At 49.2% G+C, this 23,191-nt stretch overlaps 1 protein-coding gene across 3 annotated transcripts in view; it reads right to left on the bottom strand.

Moving 5' to 3' along the window:
• Positions 1-23,191, bottom strand: part of DNAI1 (dynein axonemal intermediate chain 1) — a 563,096-nt gene that overhangs the window by 527,007 nt on the left and 12,898 nt on the right. For all 3 annotated transcript variants that reach the window (XM_063957492.1, XM_063957493.1, XM_063957494.1), the window contains exons 2-5: positions 21,786-21,864; positions 19,832-19,900; positions 14,139-14,237; positions 6,798-6,878 (exon numbers count right to left, since the gene is read on the bottom strand). In XM_063957492.1, the coding sequence (XP_063813562.1) occupies positions 6,798-6,878; positions 14,139-14,237; positions 19,832-19,900; positions 21,786-21,806 (270 nt within the window). In that variant the 5' untranslated portion in view covers positions 21,807-21,864. The remainder of the gene's footprint in view (positions 1-6,797; positions 6,879-14,138; positions 14,238-19,831; positions 19,901-21,785; positions 21,865-23,191) is intronic.

Below are 23,191 nucleotides of genomic sequence, written 5' to 3'. Positions count from 1 at the left end.
TCTCCCTCCAATGTATCATCTCCCTCCCTCCAATGTATCATCTCCCTCCCTCCAATGTATCATCTGTATCATCTCCCTCCCTCCAATGTATCATCTCCCTCCCTCCAATGTATCATCTCCCTCCCTCCAATGTATCATCTCCCTCCCTCCAATGTATCATCTCCCTCCCTCCAATGTATCAACTCCCTCCCTCCAATGTATCATCTCCCTCCCTCCAATGTATCAACTCCCTCCCTCCAATGTATCATCTCCCTCCCTCCAATGTATCATCTCCCTCCCTCCAATGTATCAACTCCCTCCCTCCAATGTATCATCTCCCTCCCTCCAATGTATCATCTCCCTCCCTCCAATGTATCATCTCCCTCCCTCCTATGTATTATGTCCCTCCCTCCTATGTATCATCTCCCTCCCTCTAATGTATCATCTCCCTCCCTCCAATGTATCATCTCCCTCCCTCCAATGTATCATCTCCCTCCCTCCAATGTATCATCTCCCTCCCTCCAATGTATCATCTCCCTCCCTCCTATGTATTATGTCCCTCCCTCCTATGTATCATCTCCCTCCCTCCAATGTATCATCTCCCTCCCTCCAATGTATCATCTACCTCCCTCCGATGTATCATCTCCCTCCCTCCTATGTATTATGTCCCTCCCTCCAATGTATTATCTCCCTCCCTCCAATGTATCATCTCCCTCCCTCCAATGTATCATCTCCCTCCCTCCAATGTATCATCTCCCTCCCTCCAATGTATCATCTCCCTCCCTCCTATGTATTATGTCCCTCCCTCCTATGTATCATCTCCCTCCCTCCAATGTATTATCTCCCTCCCTCCAATGTATCATCTCCCTCCCTCCAATGTATCATCTCCCTCCCTCCAATGTATCATCTCCCTCCCTCCAATGTATTATCTCCCTCCCTCCAATGTATCATCTCCCTCCCTCCAATGTATCTCCCTCCCTCCAATGTATTATCTCCCCCACTCCAATGTATTATCTCACTCCCTCCAATGTATTATCTCCCTCCCTCCAATGTATTATCTCACTCCCTCCAATGTATTATCTCCCTCCCTCCAATGTATCATCTCCCTCCCTCCAATGTATCATCTCACTCCCTCCAATGTATTATCTCCCTCCCTCCAATGTATTATCTCCCTCCCTCCAATGTATCATCTCCCTCCCTCCAATGTATCATCTCCCTCCCTCCAATGTATTATCTCCCTCCCTCCAATGTATCATCTCCCTCCCTCCAATGTATCATCTCCCTCCCTCCAATGTATCATCTCCCCATCTCCCTCCCTCCAATGTATCATCTCCCTCCCTCCAATGTATCATCTCCCTCCCTCCAATGTATCATCTCCCTCCCTCCAATGTATCATCTCCCTCCCTCCAATGTATCATCTCACTCCCTCCACTCCAATGTATTATCTCCCTCCCTCCAATGTATCATCTCCCTCCCTCCAATGTATCATCTCCCTCCCTCCAAAGTATCATCTCCCTCCCTCCAAAGTATCATCTCCCTTCCTCCAATGTATCATCTCCCTCCCTCCAATGTATCATCTCCCTCCCTCCAATGAATCATCTCCCTCCCTCCAATGTATTATCTCCCTCCCTCCAATGTATCATCTCCCTCCCTCCAATGTATCATCTCCCTCCCTCCAATGTATCATCTCCCTCCCTCCAATGTATCATCTCCCTCCCTCCAATGTATCATCTCCCTCCCTCCAATGTATTATCTCCCTCCCTCCTATGTATCATCTCCCTCCCTCCAATGTATCATCTCCCTCCCTCCAATGTATCATCTCCCTCCCTCCAATGTATTATCTCCCTCCCTCCAATGTATCATCTTCCTCCAATGTATCATCTCCCTCCCTCCAATGTATTATCTCCCTCCCTCCAATGTATCATCTCCCTCCCTCCAATGTATCATCTCCCTCCCTCTAATGTATCATCTCCCTCCCTCCAATGTATCATCTCCCTCCAATGTATCATCTCCCTCCCTCCAATGTATCATCTCCCTCCCTCCAATGTATCATCTCCCTCCCTCCAATGTATCATCTCCCTCCCTCCTATGTATTATCTCCCTCCCTCCAATGTATCATCTCCCTCCCTCCAATGTATTATCTCACTCCCTCCAATGTATCATCTCCCTCCCTCCAATGTATCATCTCCCTCCCTCCAATGTATTATCTCCCTCCCTCCAATGTGTTATCTCCCTCCAATGTATCATCTCCCTCCCTCCAATGTATTATCTCACTCCCTCCAATGTATCATCTCCCTCCCTCCAATGTATCATCTCCCTCCCTCCAATGTATTTTCTCCCTCCCTCCAATGTATCATCTCCCTCCCTCCAATGTATCATCTCCCTCCCTCCAATGTATCATCTCCCTCCAATGTATCATCTCCCTCCCTCCAATGTATTATCTCACTCCCTCCAATGTATCATCTCCCTCCCTCCAATGTATCATCTCCCTCCCTCCAATGTATCATCTCCCTCCAATGTATCATCTCCCTCCCTCCAATGTATTATCTCACTCCCTCCAATGTATCATCTCCCTCCCTCCAATGTATCATCTCCCTCCCTCCAATGTATCATCTCCCTCCCTCCAATGTATCATCTCCCTCCCTCCAATGTATCATCTCCCTCCAATGTATCATCTCCCTCCCTCCAATGTATCATCTCCCTCCCTCCAATGTATCATCTCCCTCCCTCCAATGTATCATCTCCCTCCCTCCAATGTATCATCTCCCTCCCTCCAATGTATTATCTCCCTCCCTCCAATGTATCATCTCCCTCCCTCCAATGTATCATCTCCCTCCCTCCAATGTATCATCTCCCTCCCTCCAATGTATCATCTCCCTCCCTCCAATGTATCATCTCACTCCCTCCAATGTATCATCTCCCTCCCATGTATCATCTCTCTCCCTCTAATGTATCATCTCCCTCCCTCCAATGTATCATCTCCCTCCCTCCAATGTATCACCTCCCTCCCTCCAATGTATCATCTCCCTCCCTCCAATGTATCATCTCCCTCCCTCCAATGTATTATCTCACTCCCTCCAATGTATCATCTCCCTCCCTCCAATGTATCATCTCCCTCCCTCCAATGTATTATCTCCCTCCCTCCAATGTATCATCCCCCTCCCTCCAATGTATCATCTCCCTCCCTCCAATGTATCATCTCCCTCCCTCCAATGTATCATCTCCCTCCCTCCAATGTATCATCTCCCTCCCTCCAATGTATCATCTCCCTCCCTCCAATGTATCATCCCCCTCCCTCCAATGTATCATCTCCCTCCCTCCAATGTATCATCTCCCTCCCTCCAATGTATCATCTCCCTCCCTCCAATGTATCATCTCCCTCCCTCCAATGTATCATCTCCCTCCCTCCAATGTATCATCTCCCTCCCTCCAATGTATTATCTCCCTCCCTCCAATGTATTATCTCCAATGTATCATCTCCCTCCCTCCAATGTATCATCTCCCTCCCTCCAATGTATCATCTCCCTCCCTCCAATGTATCATCTCCCTCCCTCCCTCCAATGTATCATCTCCCTCCCTCCAATGTATCATCTCCCTCCCTCCAATGTATCATCTCCCTCCCTCCAATGTATTATCTCCCTCCCTCCAATGTATCATCTCCCTCCCTCCCTCCAATGTATCATCTCCCTCCCTCCAATGTATCATCTCCCTCCCTCCAATGTATCATCTCCCTCCCTCCAATGTATTATCTCCCTCCCTCCCTCCAATGTATCATCTCCCTCCCTCCAATGTATCATCTCCCTCCCTCCAATGTATCATCTCCCTCCCTCCAATGTATCATCTCCCTCCCTCCAATGTATTATCTCCCTCCCTCCAATGTATCATCTCCCTAACTCCAATGTATCATCTCCCTCCCTCCAATGTATCATCTCCCTCCCTCCAATGTATCATCTCCCTCCCTCCAATGTATCATCTCCCTCCCTCCAATGTATCATCTCCCTCCCTCCAATGTATCATCTCCCTCCCTCCAATGTATCATCTCCCTCCCTCCAATGTATCATCTCCCTCCCTCCAATGTATTATCTCCCTCCCTCCTATGTATTATGTCCCTCCCTCCAATGTATCATCTCCCTCCCTCCAATGTATCATCTCCCTCCCTCCAATGTATCATCTCCCTCCCTCCAATGTATCATCTCCCTCCCTCCAATGTATTATCTCCCTCCCTCCACTCCAATGTATTATCTCCCTCCCTCCACTCCAATGTATTATCTCACGCCCTCCAACCACAGACATCACAGTCAGAATAATATCAATATTCCACATATGTATATATAATAATACGGGAAATATATTATTTGTTTAACCCCTTGTCTCTGAATATGTTGGGGGAACACTGACGCTGGGACGTAGAGTTCTTCCAGGAGTTTGACACTTAACCCCTCCCTCTTCTATAGGGCCTCCCTCTTCTATAGGGCCTCCCTCTTCTATAGGGCCTCCTCTTTTCTTTTAATTCTCTTTACTTGTAACAGCAGAGTACAAATAGATGTCATAAACCGGGAGACAACACTCACCATTGATAAGCTTATGATAACTGACAGAGCGCCATCTACTGGAAGGCCGGTACTTGAAAACAGTAAACATAGAGGGATGCCTACAATGGTATTGGTAATAAGAGTCTCTCTGTAAGTACAACAGAGTGTCGATGGTCATGTATAGAGGAGGATAGAACAATGTTCTCTATCCAGGGGACAGCTTGGTGGGATCCCCTATGGAGAAGACCCCTATATCGTCCCAGCTATGATTCTCAAACGACATGGTACGCTGGCACTTTATCATGGAGGAGACCTGGTATGTACACCATGAAAGCAATGTACCATATCTGGTTAATGAGAGCAGTGAGAGAGGGTGCAGCGGGCTGCTTCCAATTTGTGTCTATAGGGATCTTGTCCAAAGAGTTCATCGCAAGACGTGCAATGGGTCCTTAGAGGCAGTTGTTGTCACAGCCCGACATATGATCCCTCTTATATGTGCCCTGCCTCCTCTGTGTCCCCTCCCTCTTCTATGTGCCCTCCCTCTTATATGTGCCCTCCCTCTTCTGTGTCCCCTCCCTCCTCTGTGTCCCCTCCCTCTTCTATGTCCCCTCCCTCTTCTATGTCCCGTCCCTCCTCTGTGTCCCCTCCCTCTTCTATGTGTCCCGGCCCTCCTCTGTGTCCCCTCCCTCCTCTGTGTCCCCTCCCTCTTCTATGTGCCCCCTCCCTCTTCTATGTCCCGTCCCTCCTCTGTGTCCCCTCCCTCCTCTGTGTCCCCTCCCTCTTCTATGTGCCCCCTCCCTCTTCTATGTCCCATCCCTCCTCTGTGTCCCCTCCCTCCTCTGTGTCCCCTCCCTCTTCTATGTGCCCCCTCCCTCTTCTATGTCCTGTCCCTCCTCTGTGTCCCCTCCCTCTTCTATGTCCCCTTCCCTCTTCTATGTGCCCCCTCCCTCTTCTATGTGCCCCCTCCCTCTTCTACGTCCCCTCCCTCTTCTACGTCCCCTCCCTCTTCTACGTCCCCTCACTCTTTTGTATCCTCTTCCATCTTCTGTGTTCCCTCGCTCTTCTGTGTCTCCTCCCTCTTCTATGTCCCCTCCCTCTTCTGCGTGCCCTCCCTCTTCTGCGTGCCCTCCCTCTTCTACGTGCCCTCCCTCTTCTACGTGCCCTCCCTCTTCTACGTGCCCTCCCTCTTCTGCGTGCCCTCCCTCTTCTACGTGTCCTCCCTCTTCTACGTGCCCTCCCTCTTCTGAATATGATTCCACCTTCTGTGTCCCCTCCCTCTTCTATGTGCCCCCTCCCTCTTCTACGTCCCCTCCCTCTTCTACGTCCCCTCCCTCTTTTGTATCCCCTTCCATCTTCTGTGTTCCCTCGCTCTTCTGTGTCTCCTCCCTCTTCTATGTCCCCTCCCTCTTCTGTGTGCCCTCCCTCTTCTGTGTGCCCTCCCTCTTCTACGTGCCCTCCCTCTTCTGAATATGATTCCATCTTCTGTGTCCCTTCCCTCTTCTATGTCCCCTTCCCACGTCCTCTCCCTCTGCTTTACAATAACTGGGTTATTAGAGTCACAGACACGTATAGGTGATATAGGTAAGTGCTCCCCATGACTCAGCAGTGTAATAACTGGGTTATTAGAGTAATATCAGGGCTCTGGGTCACAGACACGTATAGGTGATATAGGTAAGTGCTCCCCATGACTCAGCAGTGTAATAACTGGGTTATTAGAGTAATATCAGGGCTCTGGGTCACAGACACGTATAGGTGATATAGGTAAGTGCACCCCATGACTCAGCAGTGTAATAACTGGGTTATTAGAGTAATATCAGGGCTCTGGGTCACAGACACGTATAGGTGATATAGGTAAGTGCACCCCATGACTCAGCAGTGTAATAACTGGGTTATTAGAGTCACAGACACGTATAGGTGATATAGGTAAGTGCTCCCCATGACTCAGCAGTGTAATAACTGGGTTATTAGAGTAATATCAGGGCTCTGGGTCACAGACACGTATAGGTGATATAGGTAAGTGCACCCCATGACTCAGCAGTGTAATAACTGGGTTATTAGAGTAATATCAGGGCTCTGGGTCACAGACACGTATAGGTGATATAGGTAAGTGCACCCCATGACTCAGCAGTGTAATAACTGGGTTATTAGAGTAATATCAGGGCTCTGGGTCACAGACACGTATAGGTGATATAGGTAAGTGCACCCCATGACTCAGCCGTGTAATAACTTGGCTATTAGAGTAATATCTGGGTCACAAACACGTATAGATGATATAGGTATACTCACTTTGAAGCTGTATCTGACAATGTTCTGCGGAGCGTGAGGGTTATTAGCCGTCAGGATACGAGTAAATTCTTCTTTCAGTTCCTTTCAACACAATCAAACAAGAGGAGATTAATTATGTGGGTTCCAGAGCGGTTACTGAAATCCTGCCCTCACTGTACTATAGGTTCCTTGGGATGATTAAAAAGCAGGAGAATGTGGAATAATGCACAAGATCTGACAATCACAGCAACAACACTAAGCAAGAGGCATCACACCAAGGAACTCTCCAAACAAGTCAGGGACAAAGTTGTTGAGAAGTACAAGTCAGGGTCGGGTTATAAAAAAAAATATCCAAATCTTAGAAGATCCCCCAGAGCACCATCAAATCCATCATCTTCAAATGGAAAGAACATGGTACCACAACAAACCTGCCAAGAGAGGGCCGGCCACCAAACCTCACAGACCGGGCAAGGAGGGCTTTAATCAGAGAGGCAGTACAGAGACCACAGGTAACCCTGAAGGAGCTGCAGAGTTCCACAGCAGAGACTGGTGTATCAGCGCATGTGACCACAATAAGCCGTACACTCCATAGAGCTGGGCTTTATGGAAGAGCGGCCAGAAAAAATAAGAATTTACTCACCGGTAATTCTATTTCTCGTAGTCCGTAGTGGATGCTGGGAACTCCGTAAGGACCATGGGGAATAGACGGGCTCCGCAGGAGACTGGGCACTCTAAAGAAAGATTTAGGACTATCTGGTGTGCACTGGCTCCTCCCCCTATGACCCTCCTCCAAGCCTCAGTTAGGATACTGTGCCCGGAAGAGCTGACACAATAAGGAAGGATTTTGAATCCCGGGTAAGACTCATACCAGCCACACCAATCACACCATATAACTCGTGATAGGAACCCCGGTTAACAGTATGATAACAGCGGAGCCTCTGAATAGATGGCTCGCACAACAACCCGATTTTTGTAACAATAACTATTTACAAGTATTGCAGACAATCCGCACTTGGGATGGGCGCCCAGCATCCACTACGGACTACGAGAAATAGAATTACCGGTGAGTAAATTCTTATTTTCTCTGACGTCCTAGTGGATGCTGGGAACTCCGTAAGGACCATGGGGATTATACCAAAGCTCCCAAACGGGCGGGAGAGTGTGGATGACTCTGCAGCACCGAATGAGAGAACTCCAGGTCCTCCTCAGTCAGGGTATCAAATTTATAAAATTTAGCAAACGTGTTTGCCCCTGACCAAGTAGCAGCTCGGTAAAGTTGTAAAGCCGAGACCCCTCGGGCAGCTGCCCAAGATGAGCCCACCTTCCTCGTGCAATGGGCCTTAACAGATTTAGGCTGCGGAAGTCCCACCGCAGAATGCGCCAGCTGAATAGTGCTACAAATCCAGCGCGCGATAGTCTGCTTAGAAGCAGGAGCACCTAGCTTGTTGGGTGCATAGAGAATAAACAGCGAGTCAGTTTTCCTGACTCCAGCCGTCCTAGAAACATAAAGTTTCAGGGCCCTGACTACGTCCATTAACTTGGAATCCTCCAAATCCCTAGTAGCCGCAGGCACCACAATAGGTTGGTTCAAGAGAAAAGCTGATACCACCTTCGGGAGAAACTGAGGACGAGTCCTCAACTCTGCCCTATCCATATGGAAAATCAGATAAGGGCTTGTACAGGACAAAGCCGCCAATTCTGACACACGTCTGGCCGAAGCCAGAGCCAACAGCATAACCACTTTCCACGTGAGATATTTCAAATCCACCGTCTTAAGTGGCTCAAACCAATGTGATTCCAGGAACTCCAGAACCACATTGAGATCCCAAGGTGCCACTGGGGCACAAAAGGAGGCTGAATATGCAGAACTCCCTTGACAAAAGTCTGAACTTCAGGCAGTGAAGCCAGTTCTTTCTGGAAGAAAATCGACAGGGCCGAGATCTGGACCTTAATGGACCCCAATTTGAGGCCCAACGACACCCCTGCTTGCAGGAAATGCAGGAATCGACCCAGGTGAAATTCCTCCGTTGGGGCCCTTCTTGGCCGCACACCAAGCAACATACTTCCGCCAAATGCGGTGATAATGTTTTGCGGTGACATCCTTCCTGGCTTTGATCAGGGTAGGGATGACTTCCTCCGGAATGCCCTTTTCCTTTAGGATCCGGCGTTCAAACCGCCATGCCGTCAAACGTAGCCGCGGTAAGTCTTGGAACAGACAGGGTCCCTGCTGCAGCAGGTCTTGTCTGAGCGGCAGAAGCCAAGGGTCCTCTGCAAGTATCTCTTGAAGTTCCGGGTACCAAGCTCTTCTTGGCCAATCCGGAACCACGAGTATAGTTTTCACTCCTCGCCTTTTTATTATTCTCAGTACCTTGGGTATGAGAGGCAGAGGAGGAAACACATAAACCGACTGGTACACCCACGGTGTCACTATAGCGTCCACAGCGATCGCCTGAGGGTCCCTTGACCTGGCGCAATATCGTATTAGCTTTGAGGCGGGACGCCATCATCCACCTGTGGTCTTTCCCAACGGTTTACCAGCATTTGGAAGACTTCTGGAGGAAGACTCCATTCTCCCGGGTGGAGGTCGCGTCTGCTGAGGAAGTCTGCTTCCCAGTTGACCACTCCCGGAATGAACACTGCTGTCAGTGCTAACACATGATTCTCTGCCCATCGGAGAATCCTTGTGGCTTCTGCCATCGCCCTCCTGCTTCTTGTGCCGCCCTGTCTGTTTACATGGGCAACCGCCGTGATGTTGTCTGATTGGATCAGTACCGGCCGGTTCTGAAGCAGGGGCCTGGCTTGGCTTAGGGCATTGTAAATGGCCCTTAGTTCCAGAATATTTATGTGTAGGGAAGTCTCCTGACTTTTCCATAGTCCTTGGAAGTTTCTTCCCTGTGTGACTGCACCCCAGCCCCGAAGGCTGGCATCCGTGGTCACCAGGACCCAGTCCTGAATTCCGAATCTGCGGCCCTCTAGTAGATGAGCCCTCTGCAGCCACCACAGCAGCGACACCCTTGTTCTTGCCGACAGGGTTACCCGCTGTTGCATCTGGAGATGGGACCCGGACCATTTGTCCAACAGGTCCCACTGGAAAGTCCTTGCGTGGAACCTTCCGAATGGAATTGCTTCGTATGAAGCTACCATTTTTCCCAGGACTCGTGTGCATTGATGTATCGACACCTGTCCCGGTTTTAGGATGTCTCTGACTAGAGATGACAATTCCTCGGCTTTTTCCACTGGAAGAAACACTCTTTTCTGGTCTGTGTCCAGAATCATTCCCAGGAACAGAAGACGTGTCGTCGGGACCAGCTGTGACTTTGGAATATTGAGAATCCAGCCGTGCTGTTGTAGCACTTCCCGAGAAAGTGCTACCCCCAATACCAACTGTTCCTTGGACCTCGCCTTTATCAGGAGATCGTCCAAGTACGGGATAATTAAAACTCCCTTCTTGCGAAGGAGTATCATCATTTCGGTCATTACCCTGGTAAAGACCCTCGGTGCCGTGGATAAACCAACGGCAGCGTCTGGAACTGATAGTGACAGTCCTGTACCACAACTCTGAGGTACTCCTGGTGAGGAGGGTAAATGGGGACATGCAGGTAAGCATCCTTGATGTCCCGAGAGACCCTGTAATCCCCCTCGTCCAGGTTCGCAATAATCGCCCTGAGCGATTCCATCTTGAACTTGAATCTTTTGTTATATGTGTTCAAGGATTGTAAATTTAAGATGGGTCTCACCGAACCGGCCGGTTTCGGTACCACAAACATTGTGGAATAGTAACCCTTTTCCTGTTGAAGGAGGGGTACCTTGATAATCACTTGCTGTGAATACAGTTTTTGGATAGCCACCAACACTGCCTCCCTGGCATAGGGAGTTGCCGGTAAGGCAGATTTTAGGAAACGGCGGGGGGGAGACATCTCGAATTCCAGCCTGTACCTCTGAGATACTGTTTGAAGAACCCAGGGATCCCCCACTGTGCGCTGAAATTTCTGAGACGGGCCCCCACCCTACCCGGGTCCGCCTGAGCAGCCCCAGCGTCATGCTGTGGACTTACCGGACGCAGGGGAGGACTTCGGCTCCCGGGAACTAGCTGTGTGCTGCAGCTTTTTCCCTCTACCTTTTCCTCTTGGCAGAAAGGATGAGCCTCTAGCCCTCTATTTTTCTGGGGCCGAAGGGACTGTACCTGATAATACAGTGCTTACTTTTGCTGTGGGGTAGCTTGTGGCAAAAGTTTTGATTTCCCAGCCGTAGCTGTGGAAACAAGGTCTGAAAGACCATCCCCAAACAGTTCCACCCCCTTCTAGGGCAAACTGCCATGTGCCGTTTTGAACCGGCATCGCCCGACCATTGCCGAGTCCATAACCCCCGTCTGGCGGCAATGGTTTTACATAGCGCTTATTAGTGATGCCAGTCGGCAAATATTCCTCTGTGCATCACGCATGTATAAGACAGCGTCTTTTTATATGCTCTATTTTCAGCAAAATATTGTCCCTATCTATAGTATAAATATTATCCGACAGGGAATCTGACTACGCAGCTGCCGCACTGCACATCCATGCCGAGGCAATAGCAGGTCTCAATATAATGCCCGTGTGTGTGTATATAGCTTTAAGGGTAGTTTTCTGCTTTCTATCAGCAGGTCCTTCAGGGCGGCCGTATCCGTGACGGTAGTGCCACCTTTTTTAATAAGCGTGTAACCGCTTTATCTACCCTAGGGGTTATTTCCCAACGTGACCTATCCTCTGGCGGAAAAGGGTACGCTGCTTAGAAATTATCAATTTCTTATCGGGGGAAGTCCACGCTTCCTCACACACCTCATATCAATTCCTCAGATGCAGGAAAACTACTGGTAGTTTTCTGTCACCAAACATAATACCCTTTTTTGTGGTATCTGGGGTATTATCAGAAATGTGTAATACATTTTTCATTGCCTCAATCATGTAACGGGTGGCCCTATTGGAAGGTACACTAGTCTCATCGTCGTCGACACTGGAGTCGGTATCCGTGTCAACATCTCTGTGTCTGCCATCTGAGGTAGCGGGCGTTTTAGAGCCCCTGATGACATGTGAGACGCTTGGACAGGCACAAGCTGAGCAGCCGGCTGTCAAACCTTTTATGTAAGGAGTTGACATTGTCACGTAATTCCTTCCATAAGTCCATCCACACCGGTGTCGACCCCGCAGGGGGTGACATCCCATTCACAGGCATTTGCTCCGCCTCCACATCATTATCCTCATCATACATGTCGACACAGCAGTACCGACACACAGCACACACACAGGGAATGCTCTGACAGAGGACAGGACCCCACAAAGCCCTTTGGGGAGACAGAGGGAGAGTATGCCAGCACACACCAGAGCGCTATATATCACAGGGATATCACCTATAGAGTGTTTTCCCTTATAGCTGCATAATATATTTATATATTGCGCCTAATTTGTGCCCCCCCCTCTCTTTTTAACCCTTTTCTGTAGTGCAGGACTGCAGGGGAGAGCCAGGGAGCGATCCCTCCAGCAGAGCTGTGAGGGAAAATGGCGCCAGTGTGCTGAGGGAGATGGCTCCGCCCCTTTTTCGGCGGGCTTTCTCCCGCTATTGTAAAAGTTCTGGCAGGGGTTAATAAACACCTATATAGCCCCTGGGGCTATATATGGTGTCAGTTTGCCAGCCAAGGTGTTAATATTGCTGCTCAGGGCGCCCCCCCCAGCGCCCTGCACCCATCAGTGACCGCAGTGTGTGGTGTGCATGAGGAGCAATGGCGCACAGCTGCAGTGCTGTGCGCTACCTTGGAGAAGACAGAAGTCTTCAGCCGCCGATTTTCCGGACCACCTTCTTGCTTCTGGCTCTGTAAGGGGGACGGCGGCGCGGCTCCGGGAACGGACGACGAGGTCGGGTCCTGTGTTCGATCCCTCTGGAGCTAATGGTGTCCAGTAGCCCTAGAAGCCCAAGCTACCACCACTTAGGTAGGTTCGCTTCTTCTCCCCTTAGTCCCTCGGTGCAGTGAGCCTGTTGCCAGCAGGTCTCACTGAAAATAAAAAACCTAACATATACTTTCTTTCTAGGAGCTCAGGAGAGCCCCTAGTGTGCATCCAGCTCAGCCGGGCACAGAAATCTAACTGAGGCTTGGAGGAGGGTCATAGGGGGAGGAGCCAGTGCACACCAGATAGTCCTAAATCTTTCTTTAGAGTGCCCAGTCTCCTGCGGAGCCCGTCTATTCCCCATGGTCCTTACGGAGTTCCCAGCATCCACTAGGACGTCAGAGAAAAGCCATTACTTAGTGTTAAAAATAAGAAGGCATGTTTTGAGTTTGCCAAAAGACATGTGGACGACTCCCCAAATGTATGGAGGAAGGTGCTCTGGTCAGATGAGACTAAAATTGAACATTTCGGCCACCAAGGAAAACGCTATATCTGGCGTAAACCCAACACATCCCATCACCTCAAGAACACCAACCCCACAGTGAAACATGGTGGTGGCAGCATCATGCTGTGGGATGTTTTTCAGCAGCAGGGACTGGGAAACTGTTTTGAGACAAGGGAAAGATGGATGGTGCTAAATACAGGGATATTCTTGAGCAAAATCTGTTTCAGTCTGCCTGTGATTTGAGACTGGGACGGAGGTTCACCTTCCAGCAGGACAATGACCCGAAACATACTGCTAAAGCAACACTAGAGTGGTTTAAGGGGAAACATTTAAATGTGTTGGAATGGCCTAGTCAAAGCCCAGATCTCAATGTAATTGAGAATCTGTGGTCAGACTTGAAGATTGCGGAAACCATTCAAAAATGAAGGAGCTGGAGCAGTATTTCCTTGAGGAATGGGCAAAAATCCCAGTGACAAGATGTGGCAATCTCATAGAGACTTATCTAAAGCGACTGGCAGCTGTAATTGCCTGGAAAGGTGGCTCTACAAAGTACTGACTTTAGGGGGGTGAATAGTTATGCACGCTGACGTTTTTTGTTATTTTGTCCTATTTGTTGTTTGCTGCACAATGAAAAAGAAAAACATCTTTATAGTTGTAGCCGTGTTCTGTGAATGAAATGATGCAAACCTTCAAACAATCCATTTTATTTCCAGGTTGTGAGGCAACAAAACATGAAAAATGCAGAGGGGGGTGAATACTTTATCAAGGCACTATATATATATATATATATATATATATATATATAGTGCCTTGTGTGTGTGTGTGTGTGTGTGTGTGTGTGTGTGTGTGTGTGTGTATATATATATATATAAATACACACACACACAAATAAACATACTGTACATACCAGGGCTATGAATCCTACTGCACTCTCTATATGGGGTCTGTGTGCTCCTTGCAGTAATGACAGTAATACTTGGCGCATGTATACACGATACTCACAGCCTCGGTGAGTTCTAGCTGGTCTGGTGGCTTAACGAGGGTCTTGGCCTGTGTCCACTCATCTGCTCCATCGCCCATGTCTGTGGAGTCATCTTCATCCTAAAGAATGTGGATACAATAAATACAATATGAGAGCAGAGAGTGGGACATGACCTGGGGACAGTGAGCCGCACGGCACAGATATAAACGCGGATCTTTGCCTATTGGCAGAGTTGTATGCTTCTATGTGACAACTCCTATAACCCGTTCCATTACTATCAGCGCATGAAGTCAGAAAAACCCCTACAGAGCTGGGAATAAGGCTGCGGGGGGAGGGTTAGGGTTAGGCTGCCGGGGGGAGGGGACATTTGGACAGGAGCTAGCTTTTGTGACATAGGCACCCAATATGAAGAGGTTTTTCAAAATTCCACCCACAAAGGGGTTAAAAGGGGTGAGATGATTATTGGGAATTCCCCCCTCACAGAGGAGAGTTAAGACAGCCCACCCAGCCGGGGCTATAAAGAATGCATGGTGTTGGCGATACGCGGAGGGGGGAGGACACAATGCTCCGTTCCTGGACTTCCTTGCCAGTGGCAGTTGCAGAGCAGTCCATTATTCAAATAGGGGAGCCACATCAACTGCTACCCCTAAACACTGTCAAACATCGCTGGGTGTGACTCCTCTATTTGAACAATGGACTGCTCTGCAACTGCCACTGGCAAGGAAGTCCAGCCTTATGGTTCAGGAGATTTTGTGATATTTCAGATATAAGTACTTAACCAACCTATTTCCAGTCAGGAGAGGATAGTGTCTCAATTATCAGAGGATAACCTGTCACTAGAACTAAACATTGCTGAACCTTTCAGAGAGTAAGAGGAGGAAAGGAGAGATAAATATTCTAACTCATAAATGCATTACAGGAAAGCTTGATAGTCAGCAGCTGATTATCTGCTGTGTAAAGGGCACCGGCAGCTCTCCCAGTGACCTTAAGTGTTGTGCGAAAATCTTTACCTTTTTACCTCAAAGGAGGAACCCTCAAGGGCGCGAGAAGTTCAGCGAGGAGACCTAGGGCCCTTAGTTATAGAGTCAGCCTATCCCTGCAAACCTTACACATGTAACATACAGTGGGCGGAGCTTGGCTTGTCGTCCCAGCAGTTAAGGCACTGAGCAGGGCAGCATCAGAGGCGGGACGGGATAGAGGAGGCGGATTATTCTCCTCAGCACCAGCAGTTACAGCACTGAGCAGGGCAGCATCAGAGGCAGGACGGGGCAGAGAAGGAGGAGGATTATTCTCCTCAGCACCAGCAGTTACAGCACTGAGAGCAGGGCAGCATCAGAGGTGGTACGGGATAGAGGAGGCGGATTATTCTCCTCAGCACCAGTAGTTACAGCACTGAGCAGGACAGGGCAGAGAAGGAGGCGGATTATTCTCCTCAGCACCAGCAGTTACAGCACTGAGCAGGGCAGCATCAGAGGCGGGACAGGGCAGAGAAGGAGGCGGATTATCTCCTCAGCACCAGCAGTTACAGCACTGAGCAGGGCAGCATCAGAGGCGGGACAGGGCAGAGAAGGAGGCGGATTATCTCTTCAGCACCAGCAGTTACAGCACTGAGCAGGGCAGCATCAGAGGCGGGACAGGGCAGAGAAGGAGGCGGATTATCTCCTCAGCACCAGCAGTTACAGCACTGAGCAGGACGGGGCAGAGAAGGAGGCGGATTATTCTCCTCAGCACCAGCATGTACAGCACTGAGCAGGGCAGCATCAGAGGCGGGACGGGGCAGAGAAGGAGGCGGATTATTCTCCTCAGCACCAGCAGTTACAGCACTGAGCAGGGTAGCATCAGAGGTGGGAAGTGACAGAGAAGGAGGCGGATTATTCTCCTCAGCACCAGCATGTACAGCACTGAGCAGGGCAGCATCAGAGGTGGGACGGGGCAGAGAAGGAGGTGGATTATTCTCCTCAGCCCCAGCATTTACAGCACTGAGCAGGGCAGCATCAGAGGCGGGACGGGACAGAGAAGGAGGCGGATTATACTCCTCAGCACCAGCAGTTACAGCACTGAGCAGGGCAGCATCCGAGGCGGGACGGGACAGAGAGGGAGGTGGATTATTCTCCTCAGCCCCAGCATTTACAGCACTGAGCAGGGCAGCATCAGAGGTGGGACGGGACAGAGAAGGAGGCGGATTATACTCCTCAGCACCAGCAGTTACAGCACTGAGCAGGGCAGCATCAGAGGCAGGACGGGGCAGAGAAGGAGGCGGATTATCTCCTCAGCCCCAGCAGTTACAGCACTGAGCAGGGCAGCATCAGAGGTGGGACGGGGCAGAGAAGGAGGCGGATTATTCTCCTCAGTACCAGCAGTTACAGCACTGAGCAGGGCAGCATCAGAGGCGGGACGGGGCACAGAAGGAGGCGGATTATTCTCCTCAGCACCAGCATCAATCCGGGGAAGGCCCGCCCAGAGGTGCGGCCTGACAAAGATTGGCAGCAGTGGACGGGGCATGTTCTATTGTAAGTCTAATTAGTTTTCCCGGAAGTCCTTCAAAATTAAAGTAATACGTACGGAAATACTTGAAATTCCGTAGTGAAGCACGGGTATTCAGCTAGTAACATTGTAACTGTAGAATACACAGGTGGTGTTACTGCAGGTATAAGGGTATATTCAATTGCGGTCGAATTGCCGAAATTGTCGAAAAACGGGTCATTTTCGACACAAAAAACCTGTCGAATTTGATTCAACAATTCAATACAGTACTTTTCGACAAAAAACCTGCCGTTTAATTTTCGACTTTTTGCAATTCGACATGTCTGCAATGTTAAAAATGCGGCTTTTCGACAAAAGTATATTCAATTGAAGAATGTTGATTCGACAACAGTGCTTTTCAACAGTCATTTCGGCAGTTTCATTCCGCCACATTTTTCTGTCGTGATCTAATATTTTTTTTTAAAAACATGTATTTTTTGGTGCTTTTTATATTGCTAATATCATATCTAAATATATTTGAAGGGATTATCTACTTGGTTTGTCAACCATGCGGGGAAAAAACGGGCCCGCTGGTACCTGTAGTTCTACTACAAAAAAAATCCCCCCAAAAAACCACAACGCACACACCGTGACAGTACAACTTTATTACATACATGCACACCTACATACACACATACTTACTTATGTTGACACGAAGCAGTCAGTCCACTTCTCCAGTAGAATCCACGGGGTACCTGTAAATATAATTATACTCACAACAATCCAGTGTAGATCGGTCCTCTTCTTGTTTGTAATCCAGGGACTTGGTAAAAAAAAAAAATGAAGAACCCGAACCACGCACTGAAAGAGGTCTCATGTTTACACATGGGACCCCTTTCCCCATCTGGCGGGACCCCCCGTGACTGCTGTCAAAGAGGGTCCCTTCAGCCAATCAGAGAGCGCCACGTCATGGCACTCTCCTGATTGGCTGTGCGCGCCTGAACTGTCAGTCAGGCGGCGCACTCGAGATACAATGTAGCGCATAGGCGCTCCATTGTATCCAATGGTGGGAACTTTGCGGTCAGCGGAAGACCACAAAGTTATGTGGGGTCACTCTTGTGGTCTACCGCTGACCGCAAAGTTCCCACCATTGGATACAATGGAGCTCCTATGCGCTACATTGTATCTCGAGTGCGCCGTCTGACTGACAGTTCAGGCGCGCACAGCCAATCAGGAGAGTGCCATGACGTGGCGCTCCCTGATTAGCTGAAGGGACCCTCTTTGATAACAGTCACGGGGGGTCCCGCCAGACGGGGACAGGGGTCCCATGTGTAAACATGGGACTCCTTTCAGTGCGTGGTTCTGGTTTTTAGTTTTTTTATTTTACAAAGTACGTGGATTACAAACAAGAAGGGGACCGAACTACACTGGATTGTTTGCGAGTATAATTTTATTTACAGGTACCCCGGGATTCTACTGGAGAAGTGGACCGACTGCTTCGTGTCAACATGGGTAAGTATGTGTGTATGTAGGTGTGCATGTATGTAATAACGTTGTACTGTCACGGTGTGTGCGTTGTGTTTTTTTGGGGGGTATTTTTTTTGTAGTAGAACTACAGGTACCAGCGGCCCCGTTTCTCCCCCGCATGCTGGTACTTGAGGTTCTCTAAGTACCAGCTTGCGGGGGAGGCTTGCTGGGACTTGTGGTTCTGCTACAAAAAACAATATTCTTTTTTTTGTCACAAAAGGCTATCAGCCCCCCATCCGCCGCCCTTGGGCTTCACCCCTGGCCCTTGGGTGGCTGGAGGGGGGGAACCCCTTTATTTAAGGGGTCCCCACTCCTCCAGGGTACCCCGGCCAGGGGTAACTAGTTGGGGATTTAATGCCACGGTCGCAGGGACCTATCTAAAAGTGTCCCCCGGCTGTGGCATTATCTCTCTGACTAGTGGAGCCCGGTGCTGGTGGAAAAAATACGGGGGACCCCTACGTCTTTTGTCCCCCGTATTTTTTGCACCAGGACCAGGCGCAGAGCCCGGTGCTGGTTGTTTAAATATGGGGGAACCACAGTAAATTTTCCCCCCGTATTTGTACAACCAGGACCGGCTCAAAGAGGTTATGCTTAGGAGGGGGGACCTCACTCCAATTTTTTCAGGATTTATTGAACACTTTTGTGATGTCCATGAAGTCGAATCCAGGCCGCCCACTATTCGTCAATTGGTCCGTTTTTCGACAGGGGGACTGTCGAATCCGTTATTTATTGAATATGTCGAATTCGGGTCCCGGCTGGAGGGTTTTGCCTGTCGAATCCAAAAACGGTCGAATTCACGCCGGAATTCGACCGCAATTGAATATACCCCATAAACTCCTAGCAGATATATCTGTATAAAAAGTGAATTCTGATTTCATCACTTTTACATCAAAAGAACTTTTGTCTAACCAGGAATAATGAACTGTAGGCCTGATTCATGTTTGTAAGAAAAGCGAAAAAGTAAGCACCTGGGTAACACCATGCTGCACTACAGGGGGGCAGATGTAACATGTGCAGAGTGTCAGGTATGGGAGGGGCGTGTAAAAGCTCAGATCCATATTGCAGTGTGAGAATAAAGTTGCCCAGCATGTGTGGGCTACATGCAGAAGCATCCAGTAACTGAGCACCTGGGTAACCCCATGCTGCACTACAGGTGGGGGGAGATGTAACATGTGCAGAGAGTTAGATGTGGGAGGGATGTGTCCTAGCTCAGAGCTACATTGCAGTGTGAGAATAAAGTTGTCCAGCATGTGTGGGCTACATACAGAAGTAGCCAGTAACTGAGCATCTGGGTAACACCATGCTGCACTGCAGGGGGCATATGTAACATGTGCAGAGAGTTAGATGTGGGAGGGGTGTGTCCAAACTGAATTCCAAATTGCACTGTAAGAAAAAAGCGGTCTAACATTTGTGGGCTGCCAGTTTATACCCTGCACAGAAACAATAGCAATATATTTGGTCCCCTGGTATGGCGACATGGATTGTTCCAGACACAAAGATACATGCTTTTTTTTGCTTTACATACAAACATGAATCAGGTCCTATTAACACGGTAGTAGAATGTGGATATTAGAAGTCTCTTTGGATCTCTGCGGCCTATAATGTGTATACAGCAGAGGATTATGGTATATCCCTGTAAGCTACAGCAGGAAGTGCATATTACCCAGCAGAGTACATCACGACAGGCTGCACCAACATTTATTGTAGTACAGAATCATCTCACCCTCCTCCTGGAAGTGGCCTTGGTCTGTTTGGGAACACTTTGCTTCTGAGCCAGAACTGGAGCCACACTCTGCAAAGACAGGACAATGGCATCTGATTAACAGAACACAACCAGGAACATGTACATACTATACATAGACAGTAACATAGCTTCTCCATCACACAATCAAACACGGGCTTTCATATAAAACTTATCTTCCCTTACAAACAGACATTTCTCGGGGCTGGGAAACGTAATGCGACGCTGGGAAAAGGACTGTTGTGCCGCAGGGAGCGGAAAACGGAACACCTCAGGGAAACGGGACACATTACGGCAGTAACAGAACGTTTGCTTCCTTCCCCTACGGTCGGCCAATGGCCGTCGCCACTCCTCTACCCTGGTCACTGCTTCCCATGCTCGAGTTCAAGATTTTGCCCGTGCTGCACTCCTTCAGTGGAACGCGCTACCCAGCTCAATTCGACTTTCTCCAACTTTGCAAAGCTTCAAACGGGCACTAAAAACCCACCTATTCATCAAAGCATACCCTCCGATGCATAACCTAGCCCTGAGGCCGCTCCTCCACCCCCCTGCCCTGAGGCCGCTCCTCCATCCCCCTGCCCTGAGGCCGCTCCTCCACCCCCCTGCCCTGAGGCCGCTCCTCCATCCCCTGCCCTGAGGCCGCGCTCCTCCATCCCCCTGCCCTGAGGCCGCTCTTCCATCCCCCTGCCCTGAGGCCGCTACTCCATCCCCCTGCCCTGAGGCCGCTACTCCATCCCCCTGCCGTATGCCTTGAACATCTTTGCTTTCCTTGCATACTGCCATCAGGCTACCTCCTGCTTGCTTGCACCTCATGTCATCTGTCTGTCGCCCCCTCCCACTAGATTGTTAGCTCCTCAGAGCAGGGCCCTCTGTCCTCTTGTTATCTAAGCCCTCTTCTCTACACATGTCACTCACAGCTCTCTCCTACTCAGTGACCATCGTTTCCGCTTTCTCTGCTGCTGGTAAAGGCTCCTCTCTATTTATGGCCGCCAGCCCCAAGTAGTACAATGATCACTCCCTCACTACTTACATCCAAGCTGTATTATGTATGAGAATTGTGCTGCTCTTTGTTACCTGTACTCTATTTCTGTTATTTATTTACTGTGATGCTAAGTCTTGTCTCCCTGTACTGTCCTTTGTACCGCGCTGCAAAACACTTGTGGCGCCTTATAAATAAAATGTAATAATAATGATAATAATAATAATAATAATAATAATAATAGATACAGTTGCATAAAGTGTATTCTCATAAACACACTTCATTATGTCAGCGGATCATGTGGCAGTAACTCAGTGCATAAAATAATGCGTACATGGTCAAGAGGTTCAGTTATTGTTCAGACCTAACACCAGCATGGGGAGGAAATATTGATGTGACCGTGGAATGATTGTTGGGTGGTTGGCGTATGTCAGAAACTGCTGATCTCTGAGTTTTTACCACACAACAGCCTACGCATTAACAAAGATTGGTACACAGGACAAGAGCGCCCAGCTCTGTTGGCGGGATAACACGCCTTGTCACCGCACACGTTGTCTGCAATGGTTCCATGTACATGACAATGAGGTCAGTGTACCCCACTACACTAGCAGCCACCAGATATCAGTACTATAGAGCAGAGGGGGGGGGGGGATGAGATCTGCTGCATGAATATGCTGCGGCAAGACCTGCACCTACGGCGTGCCACCATCCTGTCACCATGGGTCAGAGCCTCAGAGGAATGTCTCCAGCACATCGCTGTATCCGTGCCATGGGGGTTCTACCCTATACTGGGAAGGTGTATATAACAAAGCGACAAATAAGCGTGTGACCTGTCACATGACCGTCAGCTCTGTCCTGGTAGACTCTGCACAGGGTCACATCTGTGTGTGTTATATGTTCCCCTGCACATGTGCGGTGGGCGAGGAGACTTTCTCACCCAGTAACCAGTGGCATTACCTGTTTCGCTCTGGTAGGCATGATCTCCCTGGGCACAGCCGATGCTTATCTGTCCGTGGAGCCGTGATTCAGTCAATGTCTAGGAGAAAACAACAACAACAACGGATATCATTATATATGTAGGGATTTAGTTTAATACGCCTGTGCAGCACATTTAATGAACTCTCCTTAGTAGCACTTGGAAGTTGGAGAAGGCTTCCAGCGGAGACTACAAGAACATAGAACAAGATGCTGAAGCCGGACACAAACCAATAGTTAGTGGAAATGACGTGGCGTCCGGGGAAGGCATTCGGTCCTGACTGCCCATCCCACTCACTCACCCCTTCTGCTGACATTATTAGCTGTAAGGAGGCACGGCCGGAGCCGGGGGTACAGCAATCAGTAAGCCGGGAACATTTAGGCGGAAGCGCCGATTTAACCCTGTCACCACTACAGCGTTATCACCTCCTGGGCTGGCTCGTCACTTTCAGACCCATTGCAGCAGTGACTGTTTCCGTGCAGAACCCACAAAATACATTCCTTTACTCACATGAGGATGAGCCACCCCAGGGATTTACAGATATACACACACATATACACTAGCGGAGGTGTACTCAGCGTTGCTTGGGGTTACATTTTATCAATGAGTATGATGTAACTTTCAACATATTAAAAAGAATTTGTAGCTTACAACACACCCATGAGGTGGCCGCCCATTGTGGGTTTTGGGGTGTAGCCAGTAGCCCTGATCCCCAGCTTTTCATTCAGTTCAGTTTTATAATCACTTTTCCATTGCAAGATGGGTTTAAAGTTTTCCTATCAATGTTGCTATACTGAGTGTGACTGGACGGCACCGAAAGCCCTCACCGCCTCACGTCCCGCCCAATCACAGAATGGAGTATAGGTCGGACGGGACCTGGTCAATTAGAGGATTCCCGCTTACCATCAGTAACCGCCTGTTGCTGCGCAGTGGCGGGTACTACGCTGCCACCACCAGACTCCTCCTTGACGTGGCGCCTGGAACCACGTCAACACACTGTCTTATCACACCTGTGTGTGTGGTGTTGACAAATCCCCAGTAGTTGCTTGCCCAAGCACAGCACGGTAGCAGGCGAAAGACAGAGCTTGGAGACGCTGGGTGTACCCAAAACAGCCTGAAGAACGGAGCAATGTTTGGCATAGCCCATGCAGGTCACAAGATGAAGCAGTTGTCTTGAGGCAGAAGATGTTTATTTGACCAAATAGTTCTGAAAAGAACTCTACAATACAGCAGATGTTACAGCAGAAAGTACTTGGTATAATACACCTCTACACAGGGCAGTAGCCCTCATTTTATCTTACTCCAATGCACATACCACAGGGGATAAGCCCACCCTGAGTATTTTCCATCCAATCAGGATATCTTACAATAACCCATTTTGAGTCTC

Source organism: Pseudophryne corroboree, chromosome 1, assembly GCF_028390025.1.
Source record: "Pseudophryne corroboree isolate aPseCor3 chromosome 1, aPseCor3.hap2, whole genome shotgun sequence".
NCBI classification, from domain to species: domain Eukaryota; kingdom Metazoa; phylum Chordata; class Amphibia; order Anura; family Myobatrachidae; genus Pseudophryne; species Pseudophryne corroboree.
This window is presented reverse-complemented; position numbering and strand designations above follow the sequence as displayed.